At 44.8% G+C, this 27,432-nt stretch overlaps 2 protein-coding genes across 4 annotated transcripts in view; one reads left to right on the top strand and one right to left on the bottom strand.

The window, feature by feature from the left end:
* Positions 1-3,480: 3,480 nt before the first annotated feature.
* On the top strand, positions 3,481-15,639 carry ccnk (cyclin K). 2 transcript variants are annotated; one of them, XM_086167031.1, is made up of 11 exons: positions 3,481-3,620; positions 5,140-5,375; positions 5,829-5,910; positions 5,990-6,121; positions 6,663-6,768; positions 6,860-6,917; positions 9,280-9,449; positions 9,565-9,803; positions 10,375-10,405; positions 10,578-10,649; positions 11,057-15,639. In XM_086167031.1, the coding sequence occupies exons 1-11, from the start codon at positions 3,612-3,614 to the stop codon at positions 11,599-11,601; spliced, it is 1,680 nt and encodes a 559-aa protein (XP_086023157.1). In that variant the 5' UTR covers positions 3,481-3,611; the 3' UTR covers positions 11,602-15,639. The 2 variants fall into 2 exon arrangements, with proteins under 2 accessions (XP_086023157.1, XP_086023156.1); XM_086167030.1 differs by having other exon boundaries at positions 3,484-3,620; positions 5,137-5,375.
* The window catches only part of ccdc85cb (coiled-coil domain containing 85C, b), a 55,943-nt gene continuing 41,567 nt past the window's right edge, over positions 13,057-27,432 (bottom strand). For both annotated transcript variants that reach the window (XM_086167032.1, XM_086167033.1), the window contains 4 exons: positions 26,402-26,503; positions 18,015-18,107; positions 17,636-17,734; positions 13,057-16,364 (listed from right to left, as the gene is read on the bottom strand). In XM_086167032.1, coding sequence (XP_086023158.1) covers positions 16,275-16,364; positions 17,636-17,734; positions 18,015-18,107; positions 26,402-26,503 — 384 coding nt within the window. In that variant the 3' untranslated portion in view covers positions 13,057-16,274. The remainder of the gene's footprint in view (positions 16,365-17,635; positions 17,735-18,014; positions 18,108-26,401; positions 26,504-27,432) is intronic.

Genomic DNA, 27,432 nt, shown 5'->3' with positions numbered 1-27,432 from the left:
TGTTTGGAGAAGGAGGAGGGGCACCTGAATGAGCGGCAGAAGTTTTGGACAAGGGTTTCAAGAGACTCCAGGCAGCTTTTTTTTTCTTCTTCATCCCTTTTAAGACGCAATGAAGAAGCGGCGAAGAGCACCAAGCACATGTACCAAAGTACTCCGGTCGAAATGTACTTTCTATTCTCGATTCTTTTTACGTTGTCGTCTACATCTTGCGTCCGCTCCACTCCTCCGCCGTGGAAAAGCTGCGCTCCGTTTCCCTGAAAGCTTCAGTTTCAGGCCAGATTGCGATATAAAGTTCTATTATTTGTTATTTTATTTGGATTATACTTTTTGCGCCGACCTCACATGAGATCAGGGCGCTTTGGCCTCCTCAATTAAAACCTGGCCAGCAGAAGCATGGTGTATGGCAGGGGCATGCAGTCAGGGGAGGCAGGAGAGGCCCTGCCTCACTCGCCAGTCTTGGAAAGAAAAAAATGTCAAATGAAAAAAATTGCACTATGAAGGTATTTTTCATGTAATTTCACCAGTTTTTGAAATTGTTTTTTATTGGAAAGAAAAGGATGGATTTTAACATTTACTGTCCAAATACTGAGAAGAGATGTGCGGCGAGGCTAGCTGACTGCTAGCATGCTCTGCTTTACGACCGTATTGCTACCTCTCTGTATGTCGCTGTTCAAATGTTTAAACGCTTTTGCCAGATGAACTACATTTCCAACATGCAGTGTTTTTTTGTCAACAACAGTATGTGTCTGACTAGTTTCTTGTGCTGAGAGATCAGAAAACGGATGCGAAGAGCCACCAGGTGAGGCAGGCGGTTCTCCTGCCTCACAGCTGCATGCCACTGATCTGTTATAATACATTTGCAAGTAGTGTAGTTTCAAAGTACTTTGTCGTACAGGGTCATCTCTGTCTGACCCTGCCTTATATGTACATGTAGTACATGTAGTACCTGTACTTCATGTACTACACTGCATCTGACTGACAGCAGTATGAATGTGTTACTCTTTGGATGATCATTCGGAAATGTTGTGTCCAGCACAAACTGCACACCTGCTGAGAGAATTTCAGGAATCTAAATCCAGGAAACACTCATACAAAAGCATGTTTTGTGTGTGTGTGTGTGTGTGTGTGTGTGTGAGAGAGTTTATATCACTCATTCATTCATGCATTCATTCATTCATTATCTGTACCTCTAATCCTGCGACGGGGCCAATCCCCGGCCGTCACCTTGGACTGGTCGATCACTGGTCGGCAGCATTTAGAGACGTACAACCATTCAGCCTTTCATTCATGCCATGGAAATACATCCAACCATTCAGCCTCTCACTGACATGCTTTGGCAGTTCTGGGTTCCCAATTAATAAATATTGATTCCCTATCAGTTTTTGAAAAACAAAAGTCATTGCATTTGAACTCCAGGTGCGTTCAGGGTCAGCTTTAGGAAGAAGGTAAGGTCATCTTGCCATTCCCTCTAGTATTTTTTACCCCGTGGCGCGAGTGCTTCTACTCCTAATCCGCGGTTCAGTTCTAATCACCGAGCCAACGCATAAAGTGGCTTCGATTCTGGGTCACTTTCATCACGTTCTCAATTTTTCATCATTCCCGTGGGCTATTCTCATAAGATTACCGAAATGACATTAATATCTTAAAATAGACCGACGGAGAAAGACTCGCATAGTACGGTTTTATGAACGAGGAACGAGGACTTTTGCCGTTTGCCGAGGTCAAGCGCGGCGGCGGGTCGGCTCAGCCTGGTGACGTGTTAAAGATGTGACAGAAACAATGAGGAGTCCACTTCAGGAGCCGCTGGAAATATGAAGATTGCTCTGGGATTTGTTTATAGCCTGAGCTTCATTATGCAATGTTTAATATTAATAAAGAAAGTACAAGGATATATAATTCATGAGCTGATTTACTTTCTCTCTCTCTCTCTCTCTCTCTCTCTCTCTCTTTCTTTCTGCATGTGTGTGTGTGTGTGTGTTTGACTTGAGTGACAGATTGAGATGCTCCCTCGCTACAGGCGATACACAACCAGGAATGGCTCTGTTTTTTCTTCCCCAGGACTCGTCCTCGCCGTTTTTGCGGCGGTTAAGAGGATTTGTCCGAGGCGCCCGTCCCTCCCAATGTATTTAATTCTGTCCGGCGTTAAATGATCCGAGGCTGGTTGTTCCTCCGAGGTGATGTTTGGAAATGAGCGTGGAGGGGGACACGCTGTTCCTCGTTCAGCACGTCTCTGACGCCGGAGCGCTTTTGTTGCAAAATAAGTCCAAATTAGGCCTTTTAATGACATGATGGAGACGTGACGCAGCATCATTACAGAGACATTTTACATATATTCAAAATGATTACAGTATTTTTTTTTAAAAAAAGCACCTCATTTTCCAGATAGATGCTCATTCAGATTCTTTTTCTTCTTTTTCAGGTCATTTCTTCTCATTTCCCTCCAGTATTCAGGTACTTTCTGGTGACTGGAGGAAATGGTCTCCGCTAATATCATCCCATTCACACACACACACACACACACACACACACACACACACACACACAGACACACACACACACACACACACACATCAGTATCTCGCTCCGGGTATCGAACCAGCACCCTTTCGATCTGCTCTACCCGCTTTGAGTGACTTCTGCTGTTCATTTTGGCTGGTTCCCGCTAATGTTCGGGGAATTATCTGCACATGTTTCTTTTACATTCTCATGTTTCAAAAAAATAAAACAAAAGCCAACATTGTTGAGAATTTTTTTTCACAAATTTTGGAATTTCTGCAAAAAGCTGACCTTTCTTGTCTTCACCTCAAAGCTACACTTATTCGTTCTCCGTTCCATGTGGTGATGTCTACTCAAATGATTTCTTGGAATTTGTGCTTTTTTTTTGGTGACATTTCTTAGAAAAACACTTTGAGAAACTCCGGCCTTGACTGCTTGAAAGCATCTAATAAGTGAGTCCATATTGCATTGCAAGTTCTCCACACATTACGATTCTTTTCTGCATACTATTTGTAACCAAACCACTCTGTTCACATCCAGACACATGGAGCGTGTTTGACCCTGATATGTTTATCCAGGTGTAGAAAAATAAATTCTTGCATAAACAAACAGCAATAACTTTTGTAAACTTTATTATCCCAAACTTTGCGTCGCTTGTTTTGCAATCAGAACGTTTTTTTTTCTCTCATCCCAATTAAATATTAATAAACTTTAAATCAATTAGTCTCTAAATCCTATCTGGTCAAAACATGCACGGGCCAAATGATCACTAGTTGGTGTTTGTCGCCCTCCAGTGACTTATATTGGAAATACATTAAAGAACCACAACAGTCACAGTCCAACGGTCCAATTTTCCCCACGGTTACAGATTATATTTATTAGTTGATAATTATTAAGCTTGTGATAAAAATGATCATGTAAAATGTGGGATTGTATGACTATATTACTAGATGCACCACATGTTATGCGTGATGACGTCATGTTGTGCGTGCTTCGTAATGGCGGTGCCCTTGTTACAATGGGGACCGGAGTTGATCAACTGTTAGCCAGTGGATTCTGAAACCGCGGATAATTCTCTCAGCTGTCTAAATTGTGTGTTCGACTCGGACGACTACATGTTAAAGGTGAGGTTGTGTTCGCGACAGTAGCTTTACTCTATATTTAAACAACTTTGGCGTGTTTTCAGGCTCCGGCCTCAGCGGTGGATGGACCTCGAGTGGTTGAAGTTTGCTATGCGGTTAAAGCGAACCGGCTAGCCAGTTAGCTAGTTAGCTCCCATGTATCTGGACGACACATTAGCTAGCGTAGCTACCTGAGCTAGCTAGCTAGCTAGCTAGGCTAGAAACTCGCCGTAAGTGGTTGCAACTTCAGTTGCCTCCACTGAAAAGTATTTTAATTGTATTGTATTTTAATGGATGCTTGACTCATTCCGGCTTTTACTCAGCTATTGTTTACTCTTATGCGGATTAAACCATTCATAAAAAGCTGGCTGTAATCCTACTGTGATGCTAATCACTTTACTATTCGCGATAACATGTTTACCCGGCATCTTTGTTAACGGAGTATTTTCATCTCACATTGAACGCGTTTTGACAGCCGTGTACAGGTATTTGCCCTCTAACAGCTTATATTTTTCAATAGATGCCACTTCTCTCTTCACCAACCTTTATTTTAGATAAGTGGCCCGTTTACAAAGTGTATGTGCTGCGGGCTAAACACACAGAGCTCACCCTTGTCTTGTGTTCATCGTTGATCAGAATCAAAGCTAGTTTTCGTTGTTAATTATTATTTATCTATCGCTCAGAAACGTCCCCTTCCTTTCTCTGTTGAACACCGTCAAATGTTGGATACCATCAGTCATGAGGTATTAGAAAGTACATAGTGTTGAAAGTTTCTAAGTGACATCACTGTCTATGATATGGATTCAGTCCTAAGACTATATCTAACATAAATATATGTTTTGAATTCTCTTCTGTTTACTGTCATCACCGTGGTTTAAAACCAGTTTGGAAAACCTCAGAGAACATAAAGACAGACATGTCAAGTCTGAACAAAGTTCATGTTGAGAATGATCAATATTTCCCACTGAAAAATGAATAGCTCAAATGAATCCAGCATCATTTGAATATTATTCCAGCCCAAGGAGGATGCAATCTCATTGTGGAAATACATCTGTTTATGAATGGATATTTCTAAAAATTATATTGAGATAAGTTAACATCAGTATTTTTGGGACAGTTCTGTCAGAGACTTTTTCTCCTTTGGGCTTTTCCCTTCCGGGTCTCCACAGCCAATCCACCTTCTCCAGCTAACCCTGTTCTCTGGATCCTCCTCTCTCACACCAACTACTGGTACTTTCATATCCTCTTTCACAACATCCATCAATCTTCTCTCTGGTCTTCCTCTAGACCTCCAATTCCAGCATCCGTCTACCAATATGTTCTCTATCCCTCCTCTGTCCATGACCAGACCATCTCAGTCTGGCTTCTCCGACCTTCTCTCCAAAACATCTAATATGTGCTGTTCCTCTGATAGACTCATGCCTGATCCTATCCATTAAAAGAAAACCTGAAGGTAACATTTTGACAATGTGTGTGTGTGTGTGTGTGTGTGTGTGTGTGTGTGTGTGTGTGTGTCCAGCAGCCCAGTGCAGCGGGTCCGTCCAGCGTCGCCTCCCCTCAGCCCATGAAGGAATCCAAGGAGAGCCTGTCCATGACGGGTCAAGCCATTCTGGACCACATCAAGCCATGCTGGTACTGGGACAAGAAGGATTTGGCCCACACCCCCTCCCAGTCCGAGGGCCTGGACCCCGGCACCGAGGCCCGCTATCGAAGAGAAGGAGCCCGTTTCATCTTTGACGTAGGGACGCGGCTGGGCCTGTATCCTTGCTGTTATTGATTCATGATTAGTCTGAATGTTTGAGAGAAAAGATGCAGCTGTTTGGAACTTAACACAGTTTTTCTTTCTTTTCTTTTCATTTAAGCAATACAATTGTTTCCAAAATCTGAAATTAATCGACTTCATGATAAAATTGTGAAGTCAATGGTCAAGTTCTCATCCAGTTTACAGAATATTAATTAAAAAAAAAAAAACAATTTCATCATTCATGACTATCGTTGTTTTACTGTATTTATACTGTGACTATTTGAATGTTGAAATGCTGTCCTCATAATGATTGTCTAATTTTAGAATAAGAAGTCTGTCAGTTTATTCTGTGCTGGTCACGTTGTGGAACATAAACAAATACCGGTACAATGACGTTCGTTTAGAGCTTTTTTGGTTGTTATTAGATGTTAGATTGTGTTGTGTGTTACATCCTTGATGGTTATCAGACATTATGACACACTGGCGACGGGCATCATATATTTCCACCGTTTCTACATGTTTCACTCCTTCAAGCAGTTTCCCAGATACGTGAGTACCTCCGCGGCCTCTGTCAATACCACTCCGGGGTGGAAGGTGACCTCAATGTTTGCTCTCTCTGCTTGAACAGGTGACAGGGGCCTGTTGTCTCTTTCTGGCTGGGAAAGTGGAGGAAACACCAAAGAAATGCAAAGACATCATCAAAACAGCCCGCAGCTTATTGAACGACGTACAGTTTGCTCAGTTTGGAGATGACCCAAAGGTAACAGAAACTTTGCGATTAACATTTTTGTCCTAAAGCTCTGTGTGACCTACCCCGATTTTACCCACCCTAGTGAGCTGTGAAAGAAAAATCAAATCGGAGTCTAAACTTAGTCAGAAATATACTTAAATATATAAAATGCCTTTATTGTCAAGAAATCACCAGGAAAAAATTTCACAGTTGTCCAAAGGCAACTTGGCTTATATTTCTGTTTCCCCATTTCAACAATTGATCTGCACACAATCTTCTAATACAGTCAGTCTTGCTCTGAGCGAGTTGCTTTAAATAGTCACTAATTAAGAAACACAATTCAACGTGAAACCTCAAAGGAATATCAAGAAACTCGTAAACAAACCGTCTTTATAAGAACGATCTCCAGAATAGGAGACGGTCAACTGAAAGCGAGAGGACAGCTTTTGAACTTGACTGATTATTAGAATTCAGGCGTTGAAATAGTCCGCCCGGAGTGCCGGATGCTGAATTCAGAAGCTTCCTATAAGCAACTAAAACACCGTTTTCCTGATGTTCACTGTTCACACAGGAGGAGGTGATGGTGCTGGAGAGGATCCTGCTGCAGACCATCAAGTTTGACCTGCAGGTGGAGCACCCGTACATGTTCCTGCTGCGCTACGTCAAGCAGCTCAAAGGTGACACAAAGTCGATCGGCCTTCGGCGCACAAACACACCTGCTCAGGCTCAGGGTGGAGGCAGTGACAGGACGGTTCTCTGTGTTTACAGGAGAGAAGAATAAGGTTTGCAAAGTTCTACAAATGGCCTGGACCTTCGTCAACGACAGGTGAGAAGATCACACCCGGCTCCCCCCGACTCCTGCCGGAACATTCTCATCTGCAGGCAGCGATATCAAAATACAGCCAAAATAAAAACGTACAAAATTATATTCGCCCAATTATACATTTCCAATTTGATTTATAACTTGATTGTTTTGGAAAAGGGGGGAATTAATGAATGCAATTCTGTGTTAATTCAAAGTTGCAAAGCGTACAGCATGCAGGTCTCTGGCGTTTGTGGAGATTTAAAACGAGTTCAAACTACAGGGAAAAATGATCCCGAACAAATAAAAGACCCATAACACAACAGTGAGTTTGAGTTCAATTGAAATGGAACTAACCTACAGATTCATGGAAAAGCAGTAGAGAAAATGAGGGAGAAATTATTCAAAAATTTTAGTTTTCCACACGTACAGGTCCTCCTGGGGAATCCATGACATAAAAAGAACAAAATAATTTTTATGGGCACACAGATACAATTTGTGAGTTGAAAAGATGAAAGAGTTTTGAAGGCATAAATACTGTTTTGTATGAATATACTGTGGGGAGAACAAGTGTTGGATGCTCTGCTGATTTCTCAGCTTTTCCCACCTGCAAAGCATGTAGAGATCTGACATTTTATCAGAGGGACTCGTCAACGGTGAATGATGGAATCTAAAACAAAAATCCAAAAGAACACACTGTATGATTTTTACGCCATTCATTTGCTTTTAATCGCATGACATAAATATTTGATACATCAGAAAAACATAACTTAATATTTGGTACAGAAACCTTTGTTGGCAAGTCCAGAATCAGACGTTCCCTGTAGTTGCTGAGCAGGTTCACACTGCGGCAGGGATTCTGGCCCACTCCTCCATGCAGATCTTCTCCAGGTCCTTCAGGTCTTGGGGCAGTGCTGGGCCCTCTGGGCTTCAGGTCTGGAGACTGGCTAGGCCACTCCAGGAGCCTGAAACGCTTCTTACGGAGCCTCCGGTTGCCCCGGCTGTGTGTTTGGGGTGGTCGTCATGCCTGAAGACCTCGCAGCGACTCATCTTCAAGGCTCTGACTGAGGGAAGGAGGTCGTTGGCCAAGATCTCTGGATGCACGCTGCGCTCGTCCCGTCCCCTTTGCAGAAAAGCATCCCAAAGAATGATGTTTCCACCTCCGTGCTTCACGCTCGGGACGGTGTTCTCTGGGCCGGACTCGTCCTTCTTCTTCCTCCAAACACGCCGGCTGGAGTTTAGACCAAAAGCTGGATTTTGTCTCATCAGACCACCTGACCTTCTTCCACTCCTCCTCTGGACCATCCAGGTGGTCATTGGCTCTGAGGTTCTGGACACGTGCTGCTTGAGCGCCACAGGATGTTAATCCATGACCGCGTAGCGTGTTACTCGTGGTTTTCTTTGAGGCCGCGGTACCGGCTCTCTGGGGGTCCCGGACCGGGTCCAGCCGTGTAGTTCTGGGCCGATCCCTCACCTTCCTCGTGATCATCGAGGCCCCGCGAGGTGAGCTCTTGCATGGAGCCCCGGACCGAGGGGGGTCGACCGTCATCTTCAACTTCTTCCATTTTCTAATAACGGTTGTCACCTTCTCACCGAGCCGCTCGCCTCTCGTCCCGTCGGCCGTCCCACTATTCCATCCCTCACGTCCTTCCACAGCTCTGGTCTGGGCCGCTGAGGAGAGGTTGGAGTTTGGTTGATTGAGTGTGTGGACACATATCTTCTCTACTGGTTCAAACTGGTGGCGTTAATCCAGGTAAAGAGTGGAGAACAGGAGTAGTTGTTAAAGAACATCTAGTAGGTCTGTGAGAGCTGCCATTCCTACTGGTTGGGAGGGGATCAAATACTTCAAATGCAAATGAATGACTTAAGAATCATACAATGTGATTTTCTGGATTTTTGTTTTAGATTCTGTCACCGCATTTGAAGAGTCACTGATAAAATGACAAACCTCTTCATGCTTTGTAAGTTGGAAAAGCAGAGAAATCAGCAGAGCATCAAATACTGAACGGTGTGTGTAGAGGGAATAGTAATTTCTGTACAGCTCAGTGTGTGTATAACGCAATAGCAGGTAAGGAGATAAAATGGATTGAATGGGATTTAAACTGAAAATATCTTTAAAAATAACAAGTAAATTAACCTTTTAAAAATGATTAAAATGAAAAGGTTAATTAAACACAAGATCCCGCCTCCAGGTAACCGTGGGAACCGTGATGGATGGGTTTGAAGTGACTTGATTGTGGAGACATTCAATTCATCACAGTATGAAACTTGACTCCCTTCTCTCCCCCTCACACACACACACACACACACACACACACACACACACACACACACACACACACACACACACACACACACACACACACACACACACACACACACACAGCTTGTGCACCATGCTGTCCCTGCAGTGGGAGCCGGAGATCATCGCCGTGGCCGTCATGTATCTGGCCGGGCGTCTCTGCAAGTTCGACATTCAGGAGTGGACGGCCAAGCAATCGTCACGCCGCTGGTGGGAGCAGTTTGTCCAGGACGTCCCTGTTGAGCTTCTGGAAGGCAGGACACACACACACACACACACACACACACACACACACACACACACAAACAAAAAGCAACTCCCTTCTTTTTGTCTTATGCAGCAATCCCAGTAACAGACTTGTGTTTCCAGACATTTGCCATCAGATCCTGGACCTGTATTCCCACGGCAACAAGCCCATCCCTCAGCAGATGCAGGAGAAGGAGCGAGCGTCGGCCCCGGCCCCGACGCCGACCTCGGCCCCGGCGCCGCCGCTCCCGGCCCCCCCGGCCCCGCTGGGCCAGCCTCCGACCGCCAACCCGCCGCCCCCTCCCACCAAGAAGACCCCTCCTCAGGGAGGAAGCCCAGCACGCCAGCTCAAACGCCCACATGTGAGTGTGTGAACGCCTGAAGCACCGCCGGACATTTACATGATTTAAATGATTTAAACCCGGCTCGTCACGTGACGTAAAAGAATTTGAAATAATCCTGACAAGATTGCCCGAGAATGAAAGTTATCGGAGGATTTATTGAAACGCCCCGGTTGTGGCACGATTTAAAGAGCATTTGTCAATGGGGTGGAAATGACCAGCTAATATCCAGAAATCTGTGAAACAGGTTCATTATTAAACTGTCAATGTATTACCATTATTATTGTTATTATTCTTATTTTATGACGATTACAAACGTAAATAGCAAGAATTGAGGTGTCACTCAGAGGGAAGGTTTTAGTGAGAGAACTCGTGTCGGAAACACCACCCTGGAAAAAGAGACAGAATCCTGATGGTCCAGCACGTTTTTAAAAACGTTTTCCTTCTGGTGAAAAGAAGTTAAAAATCTGCGACTTTTTTTATCGACATTCTGAAAGCGGTCGATGTGATTTTGTTGAAAATGTATCTCATTAGTCACCGATAGTTTTGATGTTGACCGGTTGAAATGTTGACGTTTTCCCTCCTGTTTCAGGCGTCGCCCAAAGAGGAGCCAAAGCCTCCAGGTGAGACCCTTCCAGAAACCTGCTTCTTTTTGGTTTCAGCAACTCTTTGACAAAAACGTCATCTTGCTCACGTTCGGTTTTAGTTTTCCGACCGCGGGTTTCAGATCGAGCGAGAGCTCGTCTCAGTTTCCTCTCCGAACCCGTTCACCTCCAATGTTTGTCTGATTCCCAGAACAAGTCGGATCAAAGATTCCTCGCCTGGAGACCCCCCTGCCCCCCCTGCCTACGACACAGCCCCCCCCAGGTGACACACACACACACACACACACACACACACACACACACACACTCACGTCCTCTCCACCGGTTTACGTCGGCCGGCTCGTCTGGACCAAAGCAGATTAGTGTGTGAAGCTGAAGCCCAACAGGGCAGCGGCAGCAGCTACGTGCTCTGTCTCAGTGACCCGGGTTACTGTAGAGCACACACACACACACACACACATACACACATTTCCCAGGTAGATTTTCACGATAATCTCCTTGTGATCTTGAGACTATTCTGTGCTGTGCGGTTTAGATCAGAGCAGAGAATGAATGAATGAATGAATGAATGAACTAAAGGTGTGTTTAAAGTGGTGTTAAAACCCAGCGTTTGTTTTCTCCCTGCAAACAAATAAACCAACGGTTCTTTTCCCCCCTTGTGTCTATCAGACCGCAAACCGGCCGCCCCGGCTCCTCCCGCGGAAGCGGAACCAGGCGGCGAGGTGGCGCCGCCGCCGCCGCACGCCCCGCCCCCTCACCAGCCCCCGCCCCTCCCCCACCGCCCCCCTCCGCCGCCCCCGTCCAACTACATCATGTCCACCACCAGCTCGTACATGTCGGGCGAGGGATACCAGAGCCTGCAGTCCATGATGAAGACGGAGGGTCCGTCCTACGCCCCCATGCCCCCCAGCTACGCGCCCCCGATGCCGCCGTACCACGTGTACCCCCCGCCCACCGCCCCGCCTCCGGGTCCGCCCCCGCCCCCCGCCACCTACCCGCCGCCCGCCATGCCGCCCAGCTACCCGCCGCCGGGCTACAACAGCTACCCTCCGCCGCCGCCGCCGCGGATGCCGCCGGGCCACGTGCCCCCGCCGGGGATCGGCCTCCCCCCCGCCGGGTACCCGCCCCCGCCCCCCGTGCCCCCGGGGCAGCAGCAGGTGCCGCTGCCGCCCCCGCCCGGCATGCCTCTCAACCGCGGAGGCTGGATGAGATGAGGCCGGAGGAGCCCCGGGGGGGGCGGCGGGTCTGCCATCGGAGACGCTGCAGTGGGCGGAACCGCTCGGCCCTCCGACGGGGACGGACGGACGGACGGACGGACGGACGGACGGACGGACACAGAGGAGACGGCGGGAGGGTTTTTAGAACCCAGGTCGAGGGCCGGTCGTGACGCGTTAGACCTGCTTTTTCTTTTCTTTTGTTTTTATTCTGCAAAAAGATTTCTGTGATATTTGTTTCTGGAGGTGCGCTCATGTGTGCCGGGGCGCCGAGGGAGCACCGAGGGAGGGAGCGCCGAGCCGCTGCGTACCGGCTCCTTAAATGTGAACGTTTCCTGATTCGCTTTACATTTCCGCGACTGGGCGTCGAATTATTTTTGAGCCGTCGACGTTTTTCCCCTCGTCTTCTGACGTTTGACCGACGGGTGAAGCGGCAGCGGACGCCCCCTTTCTCATTTTCGTTCTCCACATTCCCTCGTCCGGCCGCTTTCTTTTCTCCCTCCCGCCTGAACCCTCGTCGCGTGGAAGCTCACATCCATGTCAGACACTGGACGGCGTGGCGTGTGTTTGTACATATCTGAGCGGGAGGCGAGCTCCCACCCGTGCCTTATCCAGGCTCCTCCCCGCTCCGTCGCCGCCCTCAGCCGGGGATTCCTTTCAAGGCGGCACCTTTGACAATAAAGACCTTCTATTCCTACAGCGACGGCCCAGAGCTTCCTTCTTCCGAGCAGACGGTTTGACGACCGACGGTCCAAGTGACGGCTTCCTCACTGAGCTCCGGTCGCACTGATTCTGAGCTTCTGGTTTTGAGGAATCAGGCAATTGGAATGGCAGTAACATATTCATTTCAGCTTTTTAAAACAAATTTTCTGCTGTTTTTTTTATTTGATTTCCAACCAAATCGAAGTTATAAAAAGTTTTACATTTTCTTCCAAATAATTTAAACATGATTTTTTTAGGCTTTTCTTTTTATATTGTTGATTTGGACTTTTCTTGCCATTCTAACGAGCTGTAAAAGATTCCCTGTTGCAGCTGCGAGCGGTCGAGCACTCGTCTTTGGGACTGAACTTTCCAGGTTCCATTCCCGGCTCCTCCTCGTTTGTCCAAATGTTGTTAGTGAGTCCGTGGAGGTGAACGGTTGTTGGAATCTCGTCTCGGCGACGGGACTTCCAATTTCTTCACTTGAAACTTCACTCTCAAGTGAAGAAATTCAAAATCCCACCGGCTGATGGACGTCAGTCTGAGGCTCGTCCACGGCGGCTTCATCCCAGAGAATGAATTTTCCACGAGGGATTAAATGATAAATTACACCCCAAATTTCTGGTCATTTTGACAAAGATGCTCCAGCCGCTGTAGTTGGACGCCGTGGCCACATGAGGGCAGCGACCTTCATCCGTCACAACCAACCCTTACAACTCTGTAGACGCAGCAAAAGAAGACAGGAACTTAAAGGCACCATTAAGCAACTCTTTATTATCGCCCACATTCTCCTCTAAAAAGTGGCCTATTTCACTGGTTCTTTTCGACTGTATATATTCATCTTTAAGTGAAACTCATGAAAAAGAAGTTACAGTCATGCTAGTTACTACAGGAATAAACTTTTTTTTTTCGTACGCTGTAGATTCTAGGATACTGTCGTTTGTAACACATGAGCAAAAACAAAAATTAAACCGGGTTCCAAATTAAAACAGCATGCAGGAAATAACGTGGCACATCTCAAATCAGATGCAGTTCATAGAAAATATTCCGTGTCATGGCTTCCAATCGGTTCCTAGAAAAAAAAGGACACTTTTTTTCATAAAAGTTTAATTACTTCGAGCCGAGGCGCCCGGAAACACGTGGACGTGATCAGACGCTTCCGCCTCTGATCAATAAATACTTTCACTTTCTGACATCAAGACATACAGTTGTGTTTTTTTTTTAATTTTTTTATTTAAAGTGTTTGCAGGAGACGCCCACAGGAAGACATACTTTCTAAAAACAAAAACCGAGCAACACGGAGGAGGGAAAGTAGAGCCCGACCGACCGATGCGGAGCGATGAAGGCGGCGGCGGAGCGCGGAGCCCCGCGGAGGAGCGGCGCCGCGGCCGCGCCTCACCGCGGGGACAAACGTCAAACACAAGGCGGCGCCGGAGACCCGAGGAACGGGAGGCGTTTCTTGATCGTTTTAGCAAAATTTTTGCAAATTACAAAAAAAAAAAAAAAATTTTTTTGAAAATTCGTTGAAAGTTACCCGAACGTCTGTACAAACTACCTGAGATGCGGGACTTTACCGACGCACGAAACTAGTTAAAATAAAGTCATTTCATGTGAACGTTGATATAAAAACCAGATCTGAGTTTTGGCCCGAAAACCGAAACGAGACCAATGTTCACTTTGAAAAGCCTGTTTACACCTCAAGACTTGAATTCAAACTTAATTATTTTTTAAAATTTCATTAATTTTTTCTGATCATTTGATTTTTTTTTTTTCCAAGTTGATTTCATTTTTATTTTGAGGAATTCAGATATAAATTTCGATTTAATTGTTCCTGTTACATTAATTTTATTTTTTTAAGAATAATTACTTTTTATTTTTATTAATTTTCCCTGACAATTTATCGCATTATCAAAGTTTACAACAAATTAGATAATAAATTAGAAAATTTGTTGCAAGTTACTTTTTAACAAATGACCTGAGATGCGCTGATTTACTGACACATGAAACTATTTAAAATAGTTATTTCATGAGAAGCAGTTGACATAGAAACAAAACTGACCAGGAAACAGTCTTCAAGCCTTTAAAAATACACTTTTCTCCTCAAGTCATATTCAAAAATATTCGTCAAAATCCAGGAAGAATCTTGCAGTGGAATTCGACTCCAAGAGAAATGGCGCTTTTAGTCCGACAGAAATCACAATTTAAAAAAAGAAAATTATTTGATAAATTTTTGGACTTAATTTTGAAACTGAAGTTTGATTAAAAATAATATCATTAAAATGCAAATCCAATTTTCCAGATTTTTTTTTTTTCATCATTTGAAAAAAGAATTTCAAGGGCTTTTTTTTCTGTCACTGGAAAATCAATCGGGTCAGTTTCTGAATTTGAGGTTCAGGTAAATTCTCCCCTAATTACTGATTGACGATTAATTAAACAATTCTGGGCAACTTTCATAACTTTAAAATTGATATCCAGGTCATTTTGCCAAAATAAAATATTTAAGGACCATTTTCGGTAATACTCCGTAATTTATTTCAAGAACCATTTTTTCCCCCAGTAATGAAGATCATTAATGTTCTGATGGTTTTTTTTCTCATTTTGAACTACAATTTTAACTGATTTTCATGTTCGATTTCAGGTTTGACTTTATTTTATATTTTATTTTACATTTCATTTTTATTTTTATCCTCGTTCTTAATGTTTTCAATACATTTAAAAAAAAATACAGATTTAAATCATTTTTACAGATTTTATTGATGCGTTATATTTCAGGGACCGGATGTTTTTCAACACATTTCAGGGGCTTTAGAATCAAAATCTGATTTTTTAAAACGTATTTTTAAAATCCACATATCCATGTATTTCATCGGTCGGACTCTAGAAAAAAAACAAAAAAACTTTATAGTAAAAACTATTGGCCCTGAAAATTGAAAGTCAATCCCTCGGTGAGATTCTCGTGTTTGGACACAGAAGACATCGTCATTCTCTTCGTGGAGCCACACACACACACGCACTCACGCACACACACACACACACACACACACACACACACACACACACACACACACACACGCACACACACACACACACACACACACACACACACACACACACACACTCAGATGGGTGAAGGTAAAGCTGCAGCCCCTCCCAACCTGAGAGAATGATTGTCTAACATGCAAACAGCGTAAAAGAGTCGATTTCACGAAAAGGTTTTAAAAAGGTAGGAAAAACAAACCAACCAACCAAATCGGGCCGGACGCCGGTTCAGGCTGCAGAGAGGAAAGAGACGGAGAAACTTCTGGAAAAGATTAAAAAAAGAAAAAAAACAACAAAAAATTCTACGCGCAAAGCAAAACCGCTTGAAGGTCAATTTTTTGTTTTTGTTCTTTTGCATCTTAAACTAGAATTGATCACATGGCCACGCTAGAAAACAAAATAGTCAAATCAACGGTAACGATGAAGTAGTACTATGGTTTTATACATCATATACAGGAGTTAACAGTGATGTCTAGACTTGTATTTTCCATAAAGTCGCCTCGGGGGCCCAAAGAAAAGGTGCTAGGTCACAGTGGGTTTCACTTGGTTAACACTTCCTAATGCTAGTTATACTGGTTGGCCCTTAGGGGGCGGTACGTGCGACGGGAGCGGGAGCCGTCGGTGTTCGGCGGCGGGCGGTCGGTCGGATACCGCCGGGTTTCCGTGACGACGTCTCCGCGAACGCCGCCGCCCCCCCGGCCCTTCCTTCTCCGCTCGCTCTGCTTCCAACAGGGTTCTTGGCGAAGCTTCGCTTCAAAAAATGCGTGCGTTTTGATTCCCCGCCGCCGCCGGACGTCCCGACCACGGGAGAGGCGTCGTAGCAGCGGCTGCCCGACGAGGCTCGGAGGGAGGAGACGAGCGGGCCGGCGGGAGTCGTAGGCGGCGGGTGGTGCGTCCGGGGCCGGCCGGGGGGGTCGGGGCCGTCCTCCGGCCGCCTACAGCGGCCCTTTGAACTGGTTCCCGGACAGATGCTGCCTGATGGAGAGCTTCGACCCGGCGGCGTCGCCCAGCTTCCTCCAAACCACCTGCGGACGAGCCCAGATCAAACGGGAAACTGCTTATCAACGGCGATCCAACGGGGACACTTTTGATTTCTTGCACGCCGGAGGGACCCATCACTTGTTTTTCCGCAAAAACAAAAGGTGCAGTTCCGCCGTCGGCCACCGGGGCGACGTTTGGACGCCTGATGGAAACGGCGTCCAAACGTAAACGTGTTCCGAGGGGCCGACGGGACGGAAGAGGAGGAGGAGATGGAGGTGGAGGAGAAGATGGAGGAGGAGGAGATGGAGGAGGAGGAGGAGATGGAGAGCCCCGCCTCGATTTGAAACAATTTCCGACACAAAAAAGCGACGTTTGTTATCCGTTGATGAGCTGGATGGTGTCGGTGAGCCTCAGAGGGCAGCCGACCCGACGACAGCAGAGGTATTATTGGAGTTATTGAGTCGGAGCACTCACATTCCTTCCCATCAACCGCTAACACACACACACACACACACACACACACACACACACACACACACACAGGTCCTCGTCCTCCCTCTAATCAAGGGACCTTTTATCCGGGACCGGGCCTTTCAGCGCCAGCGGGGGGAGGATGGAATAATGAAGGGGTGCAGACGGAGGAGGGTCGGGGTGCTCTTTTCCCTGCCGCTGCAGTTAAATCGCTCTGACAGCTCAACTATGAGTCTCTTGTCAGGCGTCGGCGGGGGCGCCGGGCTTTTCCGCGTGTTCCGTTCCGCCGCCAATGAGTCCAAACGAGGTTTGCTCGTTAGCGGGAGAAGCTAAAAGACTGACCCGGTTTGCACCGAAGGGAAGCGGAAAAGTGACCGGGGGGACGGAAACAAAGCGGGGATGGAGGGGCCCCCCGAGCGGCGGCGGAGGGGCCCCCGAGCCCCTCTCATGACATCACGCCGACCGGGTCGGAGACCCGCGGGGAACCCGGCCGTGACCCCGACCCTCCCGACTCTCTCGCCGTCCTCCAAAAGGCAGGAAAACACACTTCTATGAGTTCCATTGATCACACCGGATCGCTTCTTATTTCCGCTTCATAACATTTACAGAGTTTACGGCACGACGACGACCTCGAGAAAAACACGGACGAATTTCACACGTGGACGCGAACGACGATCTCTTTAGTGCTTCAAACCAGCGTCTTCCGGCTTCGACAGCCGGCGATGGCGTCGCCGCTGCAGCTTCCCTTCAGTGACGCTGAGATCTTCATACTAATGTAGGATATTGTTGTTCTAATGGTGTCCCTTTGGGTCAGAAGGTCGACTCCGGCGCGTCCAACACTCACGTTGCACATTTCTCTGACGATGGCCTTCTCCTTCTCGCTGAGGTCGTCCTCGTAGTCCTCCGGGACCTGCTTGTCCAGGTTCTCGTGGACCTCCAGCACCTGATGGAGACACAACCGAGCAGCCGCGGTCACGCTGAAGCCTGCGAGGAGGAGGACGACCCACCCGCCGAGCCCAGAGGAAGGTTTCCGGATCTGACCATCCTCGACAGCTAACAATCATCGGGCCCGAGAAGGACCGAGACGCCTTCTAAATTGGCGAGAAGACGTCCGACCAATTAGCAAGAACCGAGCTTAGCGTGAGCGAGAAGCTACCGGCGTACATGAGAGATCTTCCTGCAGAAAGCCTTGGAAATGAAGATATTCGGGAGGTCTCGGGTACCTTCATGGCGTGGACCACCGCCTCGGGCTTCTGGACGCAGGACAGGTAACCTGTGGCAGGAGACGACTCGCTGCTCGGGAGGCGACCCGTGACCTGGAGGGACCGCACCAAGAGAAACACACGTCAGAGGGAAGCGTGTGTGTGAGTGTGTGTGTGTGTGTGTGTGTGTGTGTGTGTGTGTGTGTGTGTGTGTGTGTGTGTGTGTGTCATGTCACTTTGCAGTTTCTTGCAAAATATTCAGTTAATGTCTCCATATTTTTGGGGGATCTGATCATTTTGAGTTCATTTCTGCCAAAGTATTTATTTGTTCATTTATTTTGTATATTCTTTGTTAATTTCAGATAAAAAGTTCTGAGATTTTATGTCAGGTTTCCTTTTTTTCTTTTAATGCCAGAAATACTTTATTGAATTCCAGCGAGAATAAATGTTATTTTGCCTCCTAAATGCTTCCTTAATGGAAAAACTCTTTTATTAATAATGAAATAAGCATTCATTATTATTGTTTCTTTTCCTATCGAACATTTTCGATAAAGACCCGAGTTTTTTTTAAATGTTTCCATTTTTTATTTCTGCCTGGTTTGGACCATCCATGAGGTGGCGGTCCGGTCCGACCCGGCGTGAACCCGGCGCTCTGGGTTTCTGGTAAACACTGGTAAACACTGGTAAACACTGGTAACCACGTCCTCGTGCTCCTCCGGAGGTATAAATAGTGTTTCACCTGCAGGCCTCGGTCTTGTGACTCGTGCATGACGGCTCGGACAGCCGGAGCTTTGTGCGCCGGGCGAGGAGGTCCCTCCGGGAAGCCCCTCGCCTCCGCGTGAGTCCTGCTTCCATTGGATTAAAAACCCTAATGTGAAACGGGCCGACCGGACGAAGCGTCCGCAAGGAAGTTCGTCGTCTCGTCGGTTCCATTTGAGATTCGCCTTCTTTCTTTTTTAGTGTTTTGATCAAAATCCCAACGAAGTGGCAGAGGCTCGAACACGACAGACACGTATGATCTATATCTACAATCAGACAGGAAAGGAAAGCTGCAAATCATCTACTTTTCACTCCCCGTCACTTGACTGTTTTAGAAGTCTGAAAAAAGGCCAGTGAGTAAATATACCAAGGTACATATCACTAAATAGATGATTGAAAATCAACTAGCAATTAATAGATACATTTATTTATATATCACCTTCAATTTTGTTTTCAATTTTTTAGAATTTACCCCAAGATTTAAAAAAGAAATAATTATATATATGTGTATCTTCTGCTTCTTCTTTTGGCTTTTCCCTTCATTTTAACTTTTTTAATGAGCAGGCAATCAAAACACAAAATTTGTAATGATTGTCTTGAAAAAATCATCAGGATAAAGTTGCTGGTTACTGGAAATGAACTGCCAAGACTAGTCTCAACTATTTGTATTATCTATTTTATTAATTATAAACACTTGAAAAAGGCAGTGAATAAAATGACCAAGTTACTCATCACTAAATTGATTACTTAAAAATAAACAAGAAATGAATACATATATTTATATTTATATTTATATTACTGTCTATTTTTTTTTCAATTTTTAGAATTTAATCCAAGATTTAAGAAAAGAAATAATTATATATACAAACACATACATATATGGAAAAAAGAAAATAAACATATATAGAGTGAGAAAGAGAGAGATTTTTTTTTTTATTTTACTTAATTGAAAAAGAAAGGCAGTGAGTAAAACTACCAACTTACTAAATAGATTATTTAAAAATAAACCAATTAATTAATATATTTGCATAAATGTTACCTTCTATTCTCATTTTTATTTCTAATTATTTATTTTTCAAAATTTTAAGTAAATTTTAAGTAAATTGCCCAAAAATGTGGGCAAAAAAACAATACGAAGTTTCTGAAAACAATTTTCTTAAAAAAAATTGCTGGTTCCAGGAAAATAACTTCCAGGACTATTATCAACAATTAGCATCAATTATAAATATCTACAAATAGTAGTGAGTAAACTTACTTAAAGTACAGTTACTTATCACTAAATAGATTATTTAAAAAAATCAACAAGAATTTAATACACACACAAATATATATATTTATTTCTTTTTTTTTAGAATTGACTCCTTTTTAAAAAAAATATATATCAAATTATATATATGTATATAATTACTTTTTATTTGTGAAAATTTAATACTTTTTCTACATTAGCAGGTAAATGACCCATACCACGTGGTCGAAAAGCTTTTTTTAAAATACTTTTCTTTAAAAAAAAATCATCAGGATAAATTTTTTGGTTCCAGGATATTAACAAATTTAAATTTTACATTTACTAGCCAGGACTATTCCTGCCTTATATTATTTTCAATTTTTAGAATTCAAACCAAATTTTAAAAAAGACATAATAAAATGCACTTAAATGCTTATATATATATATATATATATATTTATTTTCTTTTTTTTTTTTACATTTTTATTTTATTTTTGCTTAGGTAAATGACACCTAAAAATTTGGGAAAAAAATAAACCAAAAGTTTAAAAATAATTGTCTTAAAAAAATCAGGATAAATTTGCTGGTTACTAAAAGTAACTACTACTTGAATGATCTATATTATTAATCATAAATATTTGAAAAAAGGCAGTTAATAAAATTACCAAGTTAATCATCACCCAAAAAGAATCAATAAATTAATACATATGTATTTATGTATACAGATGTATATTTATGTATACAGATAACATTTAAATAAATAACATTTCATTTTTTTGAATTTTTAGGATTCACTATAAGATTAAAAAAAAGAGTTTTTATATATATCTATATTATATATATACTTCTTACTCATTCTTATTTATTCAACGTATGCATTCCCATTTTCCTTGAAACAGCCTTCCATTTGCATCACCTTTTCTCTTCCTGGACATTTAGGGCTCATTTGTATTTCTAGATTCCACTTGTTGAAAATAGCATTGATGTGGATACACAGCAATCTTATCGGCATGATCGGCATAAATTGTGGGAAATGTAGTTTATGGTCAAAGCATGCGTTTGAATTGTTCATTTTAAGACAATGAGACTTCTAAAGACGTTCTTGCAGGCCACATGAAATGACGTGGCGGGCCACATTTGGCCCCCGGGCCTGGAGTTTGATGCCTGTGATCCATATTATTGATTATAAACATTGGAGAAAAGGCAGTGGATAAAATGACCAAGTTACTTATCACATAGATGATTTAAAAATCAACAAGAAATTAATACTTTTTTTTTTTTTTTTTTCAATTTACTCCACGATTCAAAAAATGAATAATAAAAAAAAATGTATATACATATATATTTGAAAAAATAATATCTGTGTGTATACATATATATATCAGGATAATTTTGCTGGTTACGGAAAATTAACTGCCAAGACTATTCTCAACTATTTGAATCAAACGAGTGATTCATAAAAATGAAATAATAGTATTAATTTGTATCATCAAGGCCGAAAACACGATATAAATCGATAGTGAAAACTGGGGCAGCAAATATTGCGATATTGACCTTTCCAGCCCCGTGCATGCTATCTGCTGCCACACAATAACACACAAAGTATCATGTTTTTTCCCGCCTGAGAGCATCATCCTCTCCTCCCTGGAGTTTCCTCCGTCATTCCTCCATCCGGCACGTCTGCAGCTCCCGACCAGGTCTGCTGCCTGCCGAGCCGCGGGAGCGGCCGGCCAGGAAGAAGAATGGAAGAGGAGGAGGGGTTGTGTTGTGTTGTGTTGTGTTGTGTTGTGTTGTGTTGTGTTGTGTTGTGTTGTGTTGTGTTGTGTTGTGTTGGCTCCCCACGGCAGCTTCCAGAGAGCCTCTCTGTTTGAGCGACACACAATGGCAGCATTCAGCGGCCGCTGGCACCAGACACAGCTCCCGCTTGTGTCAGTCCAGGTTCGGCTACGAGCGCTGGGCGCTAACACCAGCCCTCCCTCCGCGTGGAGATGAAATATTAATCGGGGGGGGGGGGATATGGATCCGGCGTCCCGGCAAGTTCCCCTCGGGCCGCCACCGAGCTCACGCCAAAACAAAAAGCTCTCGCTTTACAAATAAAACAAAGGTTGATTCTGTCGATCAAATTTTGATGTCAGCCGTCGAGACCAAGGAAGGATCACTTGCAGCCAAACGCTGCCGGTAACCGACGGCGGCAAAGGTGATGGAAAATAGCGACGGCGTCGCCGACGGATGAAACGTCGACCGGCGAGGTTAGGGTTAAGATACAGAAAGAAGCCCTGGTGAGGTGATTCAAAGACATTTGGCACACAGTGAAGTGTTTTCCTTCCTCTCGGAGGTCACGGACACAAACGCTTCTGCTGCCTCTTCTTCTTCTTCTTCTTCTTCTTCTTCTTCTTCTTCTGTGGGCGACTTTGAAGTCGACTACAAGAGAAGAATATGTAAATGTCGCCGCCGCTCCCGTTTGATGCTCTCATATGTGGGTTAAAGCCATTATGTGAAATGTGTAAACAGCGCTGCCGTTGCCGAGGCCAGGTCTCTCCATTTGTTACACGCTCCGCGTCCAGACGCCGTTTATCCTTTGCACGAACGCGCGTTTGATTTCGCCGGCATAAACCGGCCCGATTCGGCGTCGGCGTCCGACGGACGGGGCGGAAAGGGACGGGAGGCGGCGTTTGGCCGGCTCCCGGATTCGGTTTGTGTCTGACGATCAAACCCACGCTCAGTGACCGGAAAGACGGTCTGACAAAAGCGGCGGATACGAGGGACGGACGAGGCGGGCGGGTCGCCGCCGTCGGAGGCCCGGCCTCCTCCCCGGCCTCCTCCCCGACGCTGCCGGCCGGGCTTTCCTCTCGCACATGGATGCACTCGGCCCGTCCGTCCGCTGATTCGTCACGACGGCCGAGCCGTCGCGGGGAATCACGAGAAGAAGTTATTTTCCGGCCGCCGGCGACCGACGTGTCGCGTGGTATTATTCTAAAGCGGGGATTCGACCGATAGCCACGCCGAGGCTCAAAACCCCGATCGATATGTTATGACCAATGTTTGCACTAAAAACACACGGATTTTCAGAGGAACTATTTTCTTATATTTGAAGCCACTTTTCAGGTCATTTTCCAAGTCCATGACAATTTATAAAGAGCTGGATGTCTGTTTTTGATGTAATCATTTTATGCATTTTAATGCATATTATTTTTACAAAATTGAAAATGAGTCATTTGGAAAACAAACAAAAAACTAATAAAAAATGATTATAAATAATGCTAATAAACTTCATGTGATTGTCACATACCTTATTTCATTGTATTTTTGGTGACTTTTCAGTTAATTTTTCAAATTCTCCACAAATTCTTAAGAACTGAATGGCCATTCTTATGTACTCCATTTTTTTTAAATTTTGTTATTTGTAATTTTAACAGAATGATAAGAGATTTGCATGGAAATTTAAGAAAAAAATAGAACTACAACCAACGTTTAAGGTTAAACTACATGTGATTTTCATATAAACTTTGATTTATTTCATCGTATTTGTGTCGACTTTTGGGCTAATTTGTAAAATGCTCGACAAATTCTCACAACTGAAAGTTGTGTACATTTTTTTTTAAATGTAGATATTATTATTTTCATTTTTAAAGAATGTTAAGGGATTTTCTTGGAAACGTAACAGAAAGTAAAATGACCAATGTTTACATTTAACTACATGTGATTTTCAAATAAACTGTGATTTTACTTCATGGGTCAAATTGACTTTTTGGGTAATTTTTCAAATTCTCAACAAATTCTGAAGAACTGAATGCCCAAAATTTAGTTTGTAATATTGTTATCATTGTTACAGAATATAAGGGGATTTGATCGTAAAAACCAAAAACAATGAAAATGACAAATTACGACCATGATTTGCGCTAAAACTACATGTGATTTTTATCTTAACTTTGCTTTTATTTCAATGTATTTTATTATATTTGTGCTGACTTTTCAAATTTAAATGAATAAAATTGAGTTATTTTTCTCATTCTTGAAAATTTGTAGGGAACTGGATGCCAATAATTCATGTACTCAATTTTTATATTTTATTTTTATTGTTATTTTGTTTTTCACAGAATCGAAAGGGATTTGCCTTGGGGGGAAAAACCATAACAAAAATGAAATGAATGAATTTGAAACGAATGTATGCATCCAGTATTTGAGTATTGACCGAACATCCTTATTTTAGGTAAAAATTCTGGACCTTTTGCAATTATTAGGGTAACCTCTCCATAGGGATGATATCTAGAAGGACTCCTTACCCTTTCAAACTGCTCACACACTCGCGGGCCGGTTTTAATCTTGCAGATTAGCGAGCTCAGCCACTGCGCAGTCGTAGCATCTTAGCGAGGTGTAAACATTTCGAAGCCTCTCCTGCAGGCTGGACTCTGCGGTGCAACCTGCATCCACGTGGCCTTCTAAAGAAAGGTTTGAAGTTGAGAGGCGCCGCTGGCACTTTGCTCCGCTGTATTTCTCTGGCCGGGTGATTCCACAGCTCCTAAACAACCTACACCTTTCAATCTCTGTGACGAAGGCGTTCCGAGTCTCGTGGACGAGGAGCTGAAACTCCCATCGGGAGCGGGTTTCGCGTGACGAGACGCTGTGAAATAAAGCACCGGGCGCCGCCGCCGAGGCGGTTCGTCTCCTCCCGCGGGCGACGGGCCGAAGGTCCGCGGCCGTTACGGAACGGCGCCGACCTTTCAGACGAAGCGGTTTGACCCGCGAGCTCCAAAGGTGCGATCGGGCTCGGATGCGTGCGCTTCAGGCTCGCCCCGCGATTAAAACGCCAAATTGATTTTTTTTTTTCGACGGGGAAGATTTAGCGGTGCGGTTTTGCGGCCCGGCCTGACTCTGACCTTCCTTAAGCAGTCGGGAAAACAATCACCCGGCCTCCCCTCCCCGGATACGGGCGGGTCAAGGGTGGCGTTGGATTGGAGAAGATTATTACTTTCATAGTGGGATTGGGTTGAAACGGGCTCTGGGGGGATGGAGATGGCAAGGGTTCCATTTTATTTTCATCCTTCTTCTCTTCCTCCTCTTTTGCTGCTCCTTGACTTGGGTCAGCGGAGGAGATGGCGTGCCTGAAGATACAGTTCCATGATCCGCCGCGCCGCGGTGGCCGTATGAAGGCTACGACTGCCGGAAGGATCGCAGCCCCTTGCCAACGCGGCACGTCAGAAGCCCACCGGATGTCGCCTGGCGTTGAGCGGCGTCACGGCAGTGCAGGACACGGCATCACTAATTTACAAAATGATGTGCGTGACTCGCGCCGGCTCGTTCTTCGGGAAAAAGGGACTCAACATCTGCCAGCGATAATCTTGTCCTTTCCCATCTGAGTGGTGAAGAGAAGCAGAGATTTCGGGCTCATCCAATTACACAAGCGGGGGAGCGGCAGGATATTGCTTTGCCTCTCGCAGGAGGTGAAGCTCCAGCATGGCAGGTTCCGGCTACTCCGCAGAGTTTCTTCACAACTGTGATCCTAAAAGCTCTTGCGCTCTCTGTTGCGCGATGGACGGTGATGCGGGAAAGGTTTGTGAGCCTCCTGGACCCTGCAGCCACCGATCCACCGCCATGATTTCTGTGACGACCGTATCCAAGGCGAGGAGAGGCTGTACGTCCATAGCACCTTTTTGTCCCGGAGCAAAATCTTTGCTTAACCTCTCAACTCTGTAACGGACTCCCTCTGGCGAGATTTCTGTACCTGTATGCGCTGGAACCTCGACGGACGAGTCTTACGAGATGCGAGGCGTCGCTCGGTGGTTTTTTGCTTCGTGATACGAGCCGAGATTAGGATTAGGAATCGGGAGCGAGAGGGATGAGCGTTTGACAGACACAGGCGGCCGGAATCGGTCCAAAATCAGGGAAAAACAAGCGTGTTATGGAGCGGTTCGTAAAGCAGCGTCTGTGAGAAGGTGCCTCACATCTACAAGGGTTCAGCGCAGCGGACGAAGGGAACATCAACGGACGAAGAGTCGGAAGAGTCGGGACGGTTCGATGGCGTTCGTTTCGTCGCTAAATGAAGTTTAGTCGTGAAGTGTAGCAAAGTGTGCATGCAACATTCTCTATCATTATTTTTATACATTATTTGTTATTTCTCGAGAACATTTTTCTGATTTAGAAACACGTGGCAAACCCAGGGTCTGGGACGGAGGAGTAGGTTCCAATCATTTTAACAGGGAAAGTGAATCGGCTATAAGAGCAGCTCTGGGCTTCTTCTGCCAAGGTGTTGCTGCTACTCTGAAGGATCTTCCACGAGGACAGACGTCGTCACTCAAAATAGACTTGCAGATGACTGACATGAGAAGCATCTCTGCATGAAGATCGCCGTTCGACTCAAGACTGTGTGAACCCTTTGCCCGTGTGTGTGTGTGTGAGTGTGTGTGTTTGCCTGGTAGGTACTGACCATGTGCATGGCGTCCTGGCGCTGTGGCAGCGAGGACAGCTGCGACTCGGAGTGGTAGAGGGTCATTCCCTTCCTCAGGGCTCGGAGGTCGCCTGGGTTACACTGCCGGCACAAGCAGACAAAAATCAACCACCAAACGATGGAGGCATGAGGCGGCGACACAGGATGACGGACAAAATAGAAAGAAACCAAGCAGCAGCGGCAGCAGCAGCAGCGGCGTTGAATGAAAAGAACGATTCGGACACCAAGGAGAGGAAAAACAAACAATTGTAGACATGATATGATTACAAACATTTTTCACAACAGCCTTTTTAAGACCATATCTGTGTTCAAGTCTTCTTCTGACCACTTTGTCCACACACTGATGTTGGCGTGATTCTGTTTTTTAATGAATCCTGCGATTTACTTGGGACTTTGAAAAGAGATGCGAGCCCTTTGCATTCACTCAAAACGCTCCCGTACTTTTATTGCTAAAGGAAAGTGTGACAATTACGAGTTCAAATTTGAAAACACACATATCTATTTACTCTTCGGTTGTTTTTATACATCGGTTTTTTTTCTTCGATTTTTGGTATTTTTCCCGTCTTATATCTCTAACCTGGAGATGCTGCTGACGTTGTATTCTTGTGTTGTGTCCTGCTTTTTTAGTTCTTTTGGATTCCACTGAATCTGAGAGCTGCTGTCTCAACATGTCACTGGAATGACCAGAGAGTTTTGAATCCTTGTCCTCACATGGTCTGTATTTATTTGTATCTCTATCCTTTATTTGCATATTCTTTCTATGACATACTATTCACATGCTCTCCTACCCTGCAATGTGACAACCACATTTCCCTGTCGAGGGATCGATAAAGTCTATCTTATCTTACATGGGTCATTTTTAAGCTCTCTTGCGTACATTTTTATGTGTTTATCTTTGGCGGGAAAATGTGGCTCTGCCTTTTTTAACCAAGTGTTGTGGGAAACCACACACACACACACACACACACACACACACGACACCCTGGAGCAGTCGAGGGTCGACTGTTTTG

This window comes from Fistularia commersonii, chromosome 20 (assembly GCF_037954325.1).
Source record: "Fistularia commersonii isolate RoL2024-O1a breed Wild chromosome 20, RoL_Fcom_v1.0, whole genome shotgun sequence".
In the NCBI taxonomy this organism is placed as follows: Eukaryota; Metazoa; Chordata; class Actinopteri; order Syngnathiformes; family Fistulariidae; genus Fistularia; species Fistularia commersonii.
The sequence above is the reverse complement of the archived record's forward strand: the minus strand, read 5'-3'. Positions and strand labels throughout refer to the sequence as shown.

Coding starts and splice junctions, on each gene's coding strand:
- ccnk (XM_086167030.1), top strand. Junction 10,406..10,577: donor AGAGGAGCCAAAGCCTCCAG/GTGAGACCCTTC, acceptor TCTGATTCCCAG/AACAAGTCGGATCAAAGATT. Junction 10,650..11,056: donor TACGACACAGCCCCCCCCAG/GTGACACACACA, acceptor TGTGTCTATCAG/ACCGCAAACCGGCCGCCCCG.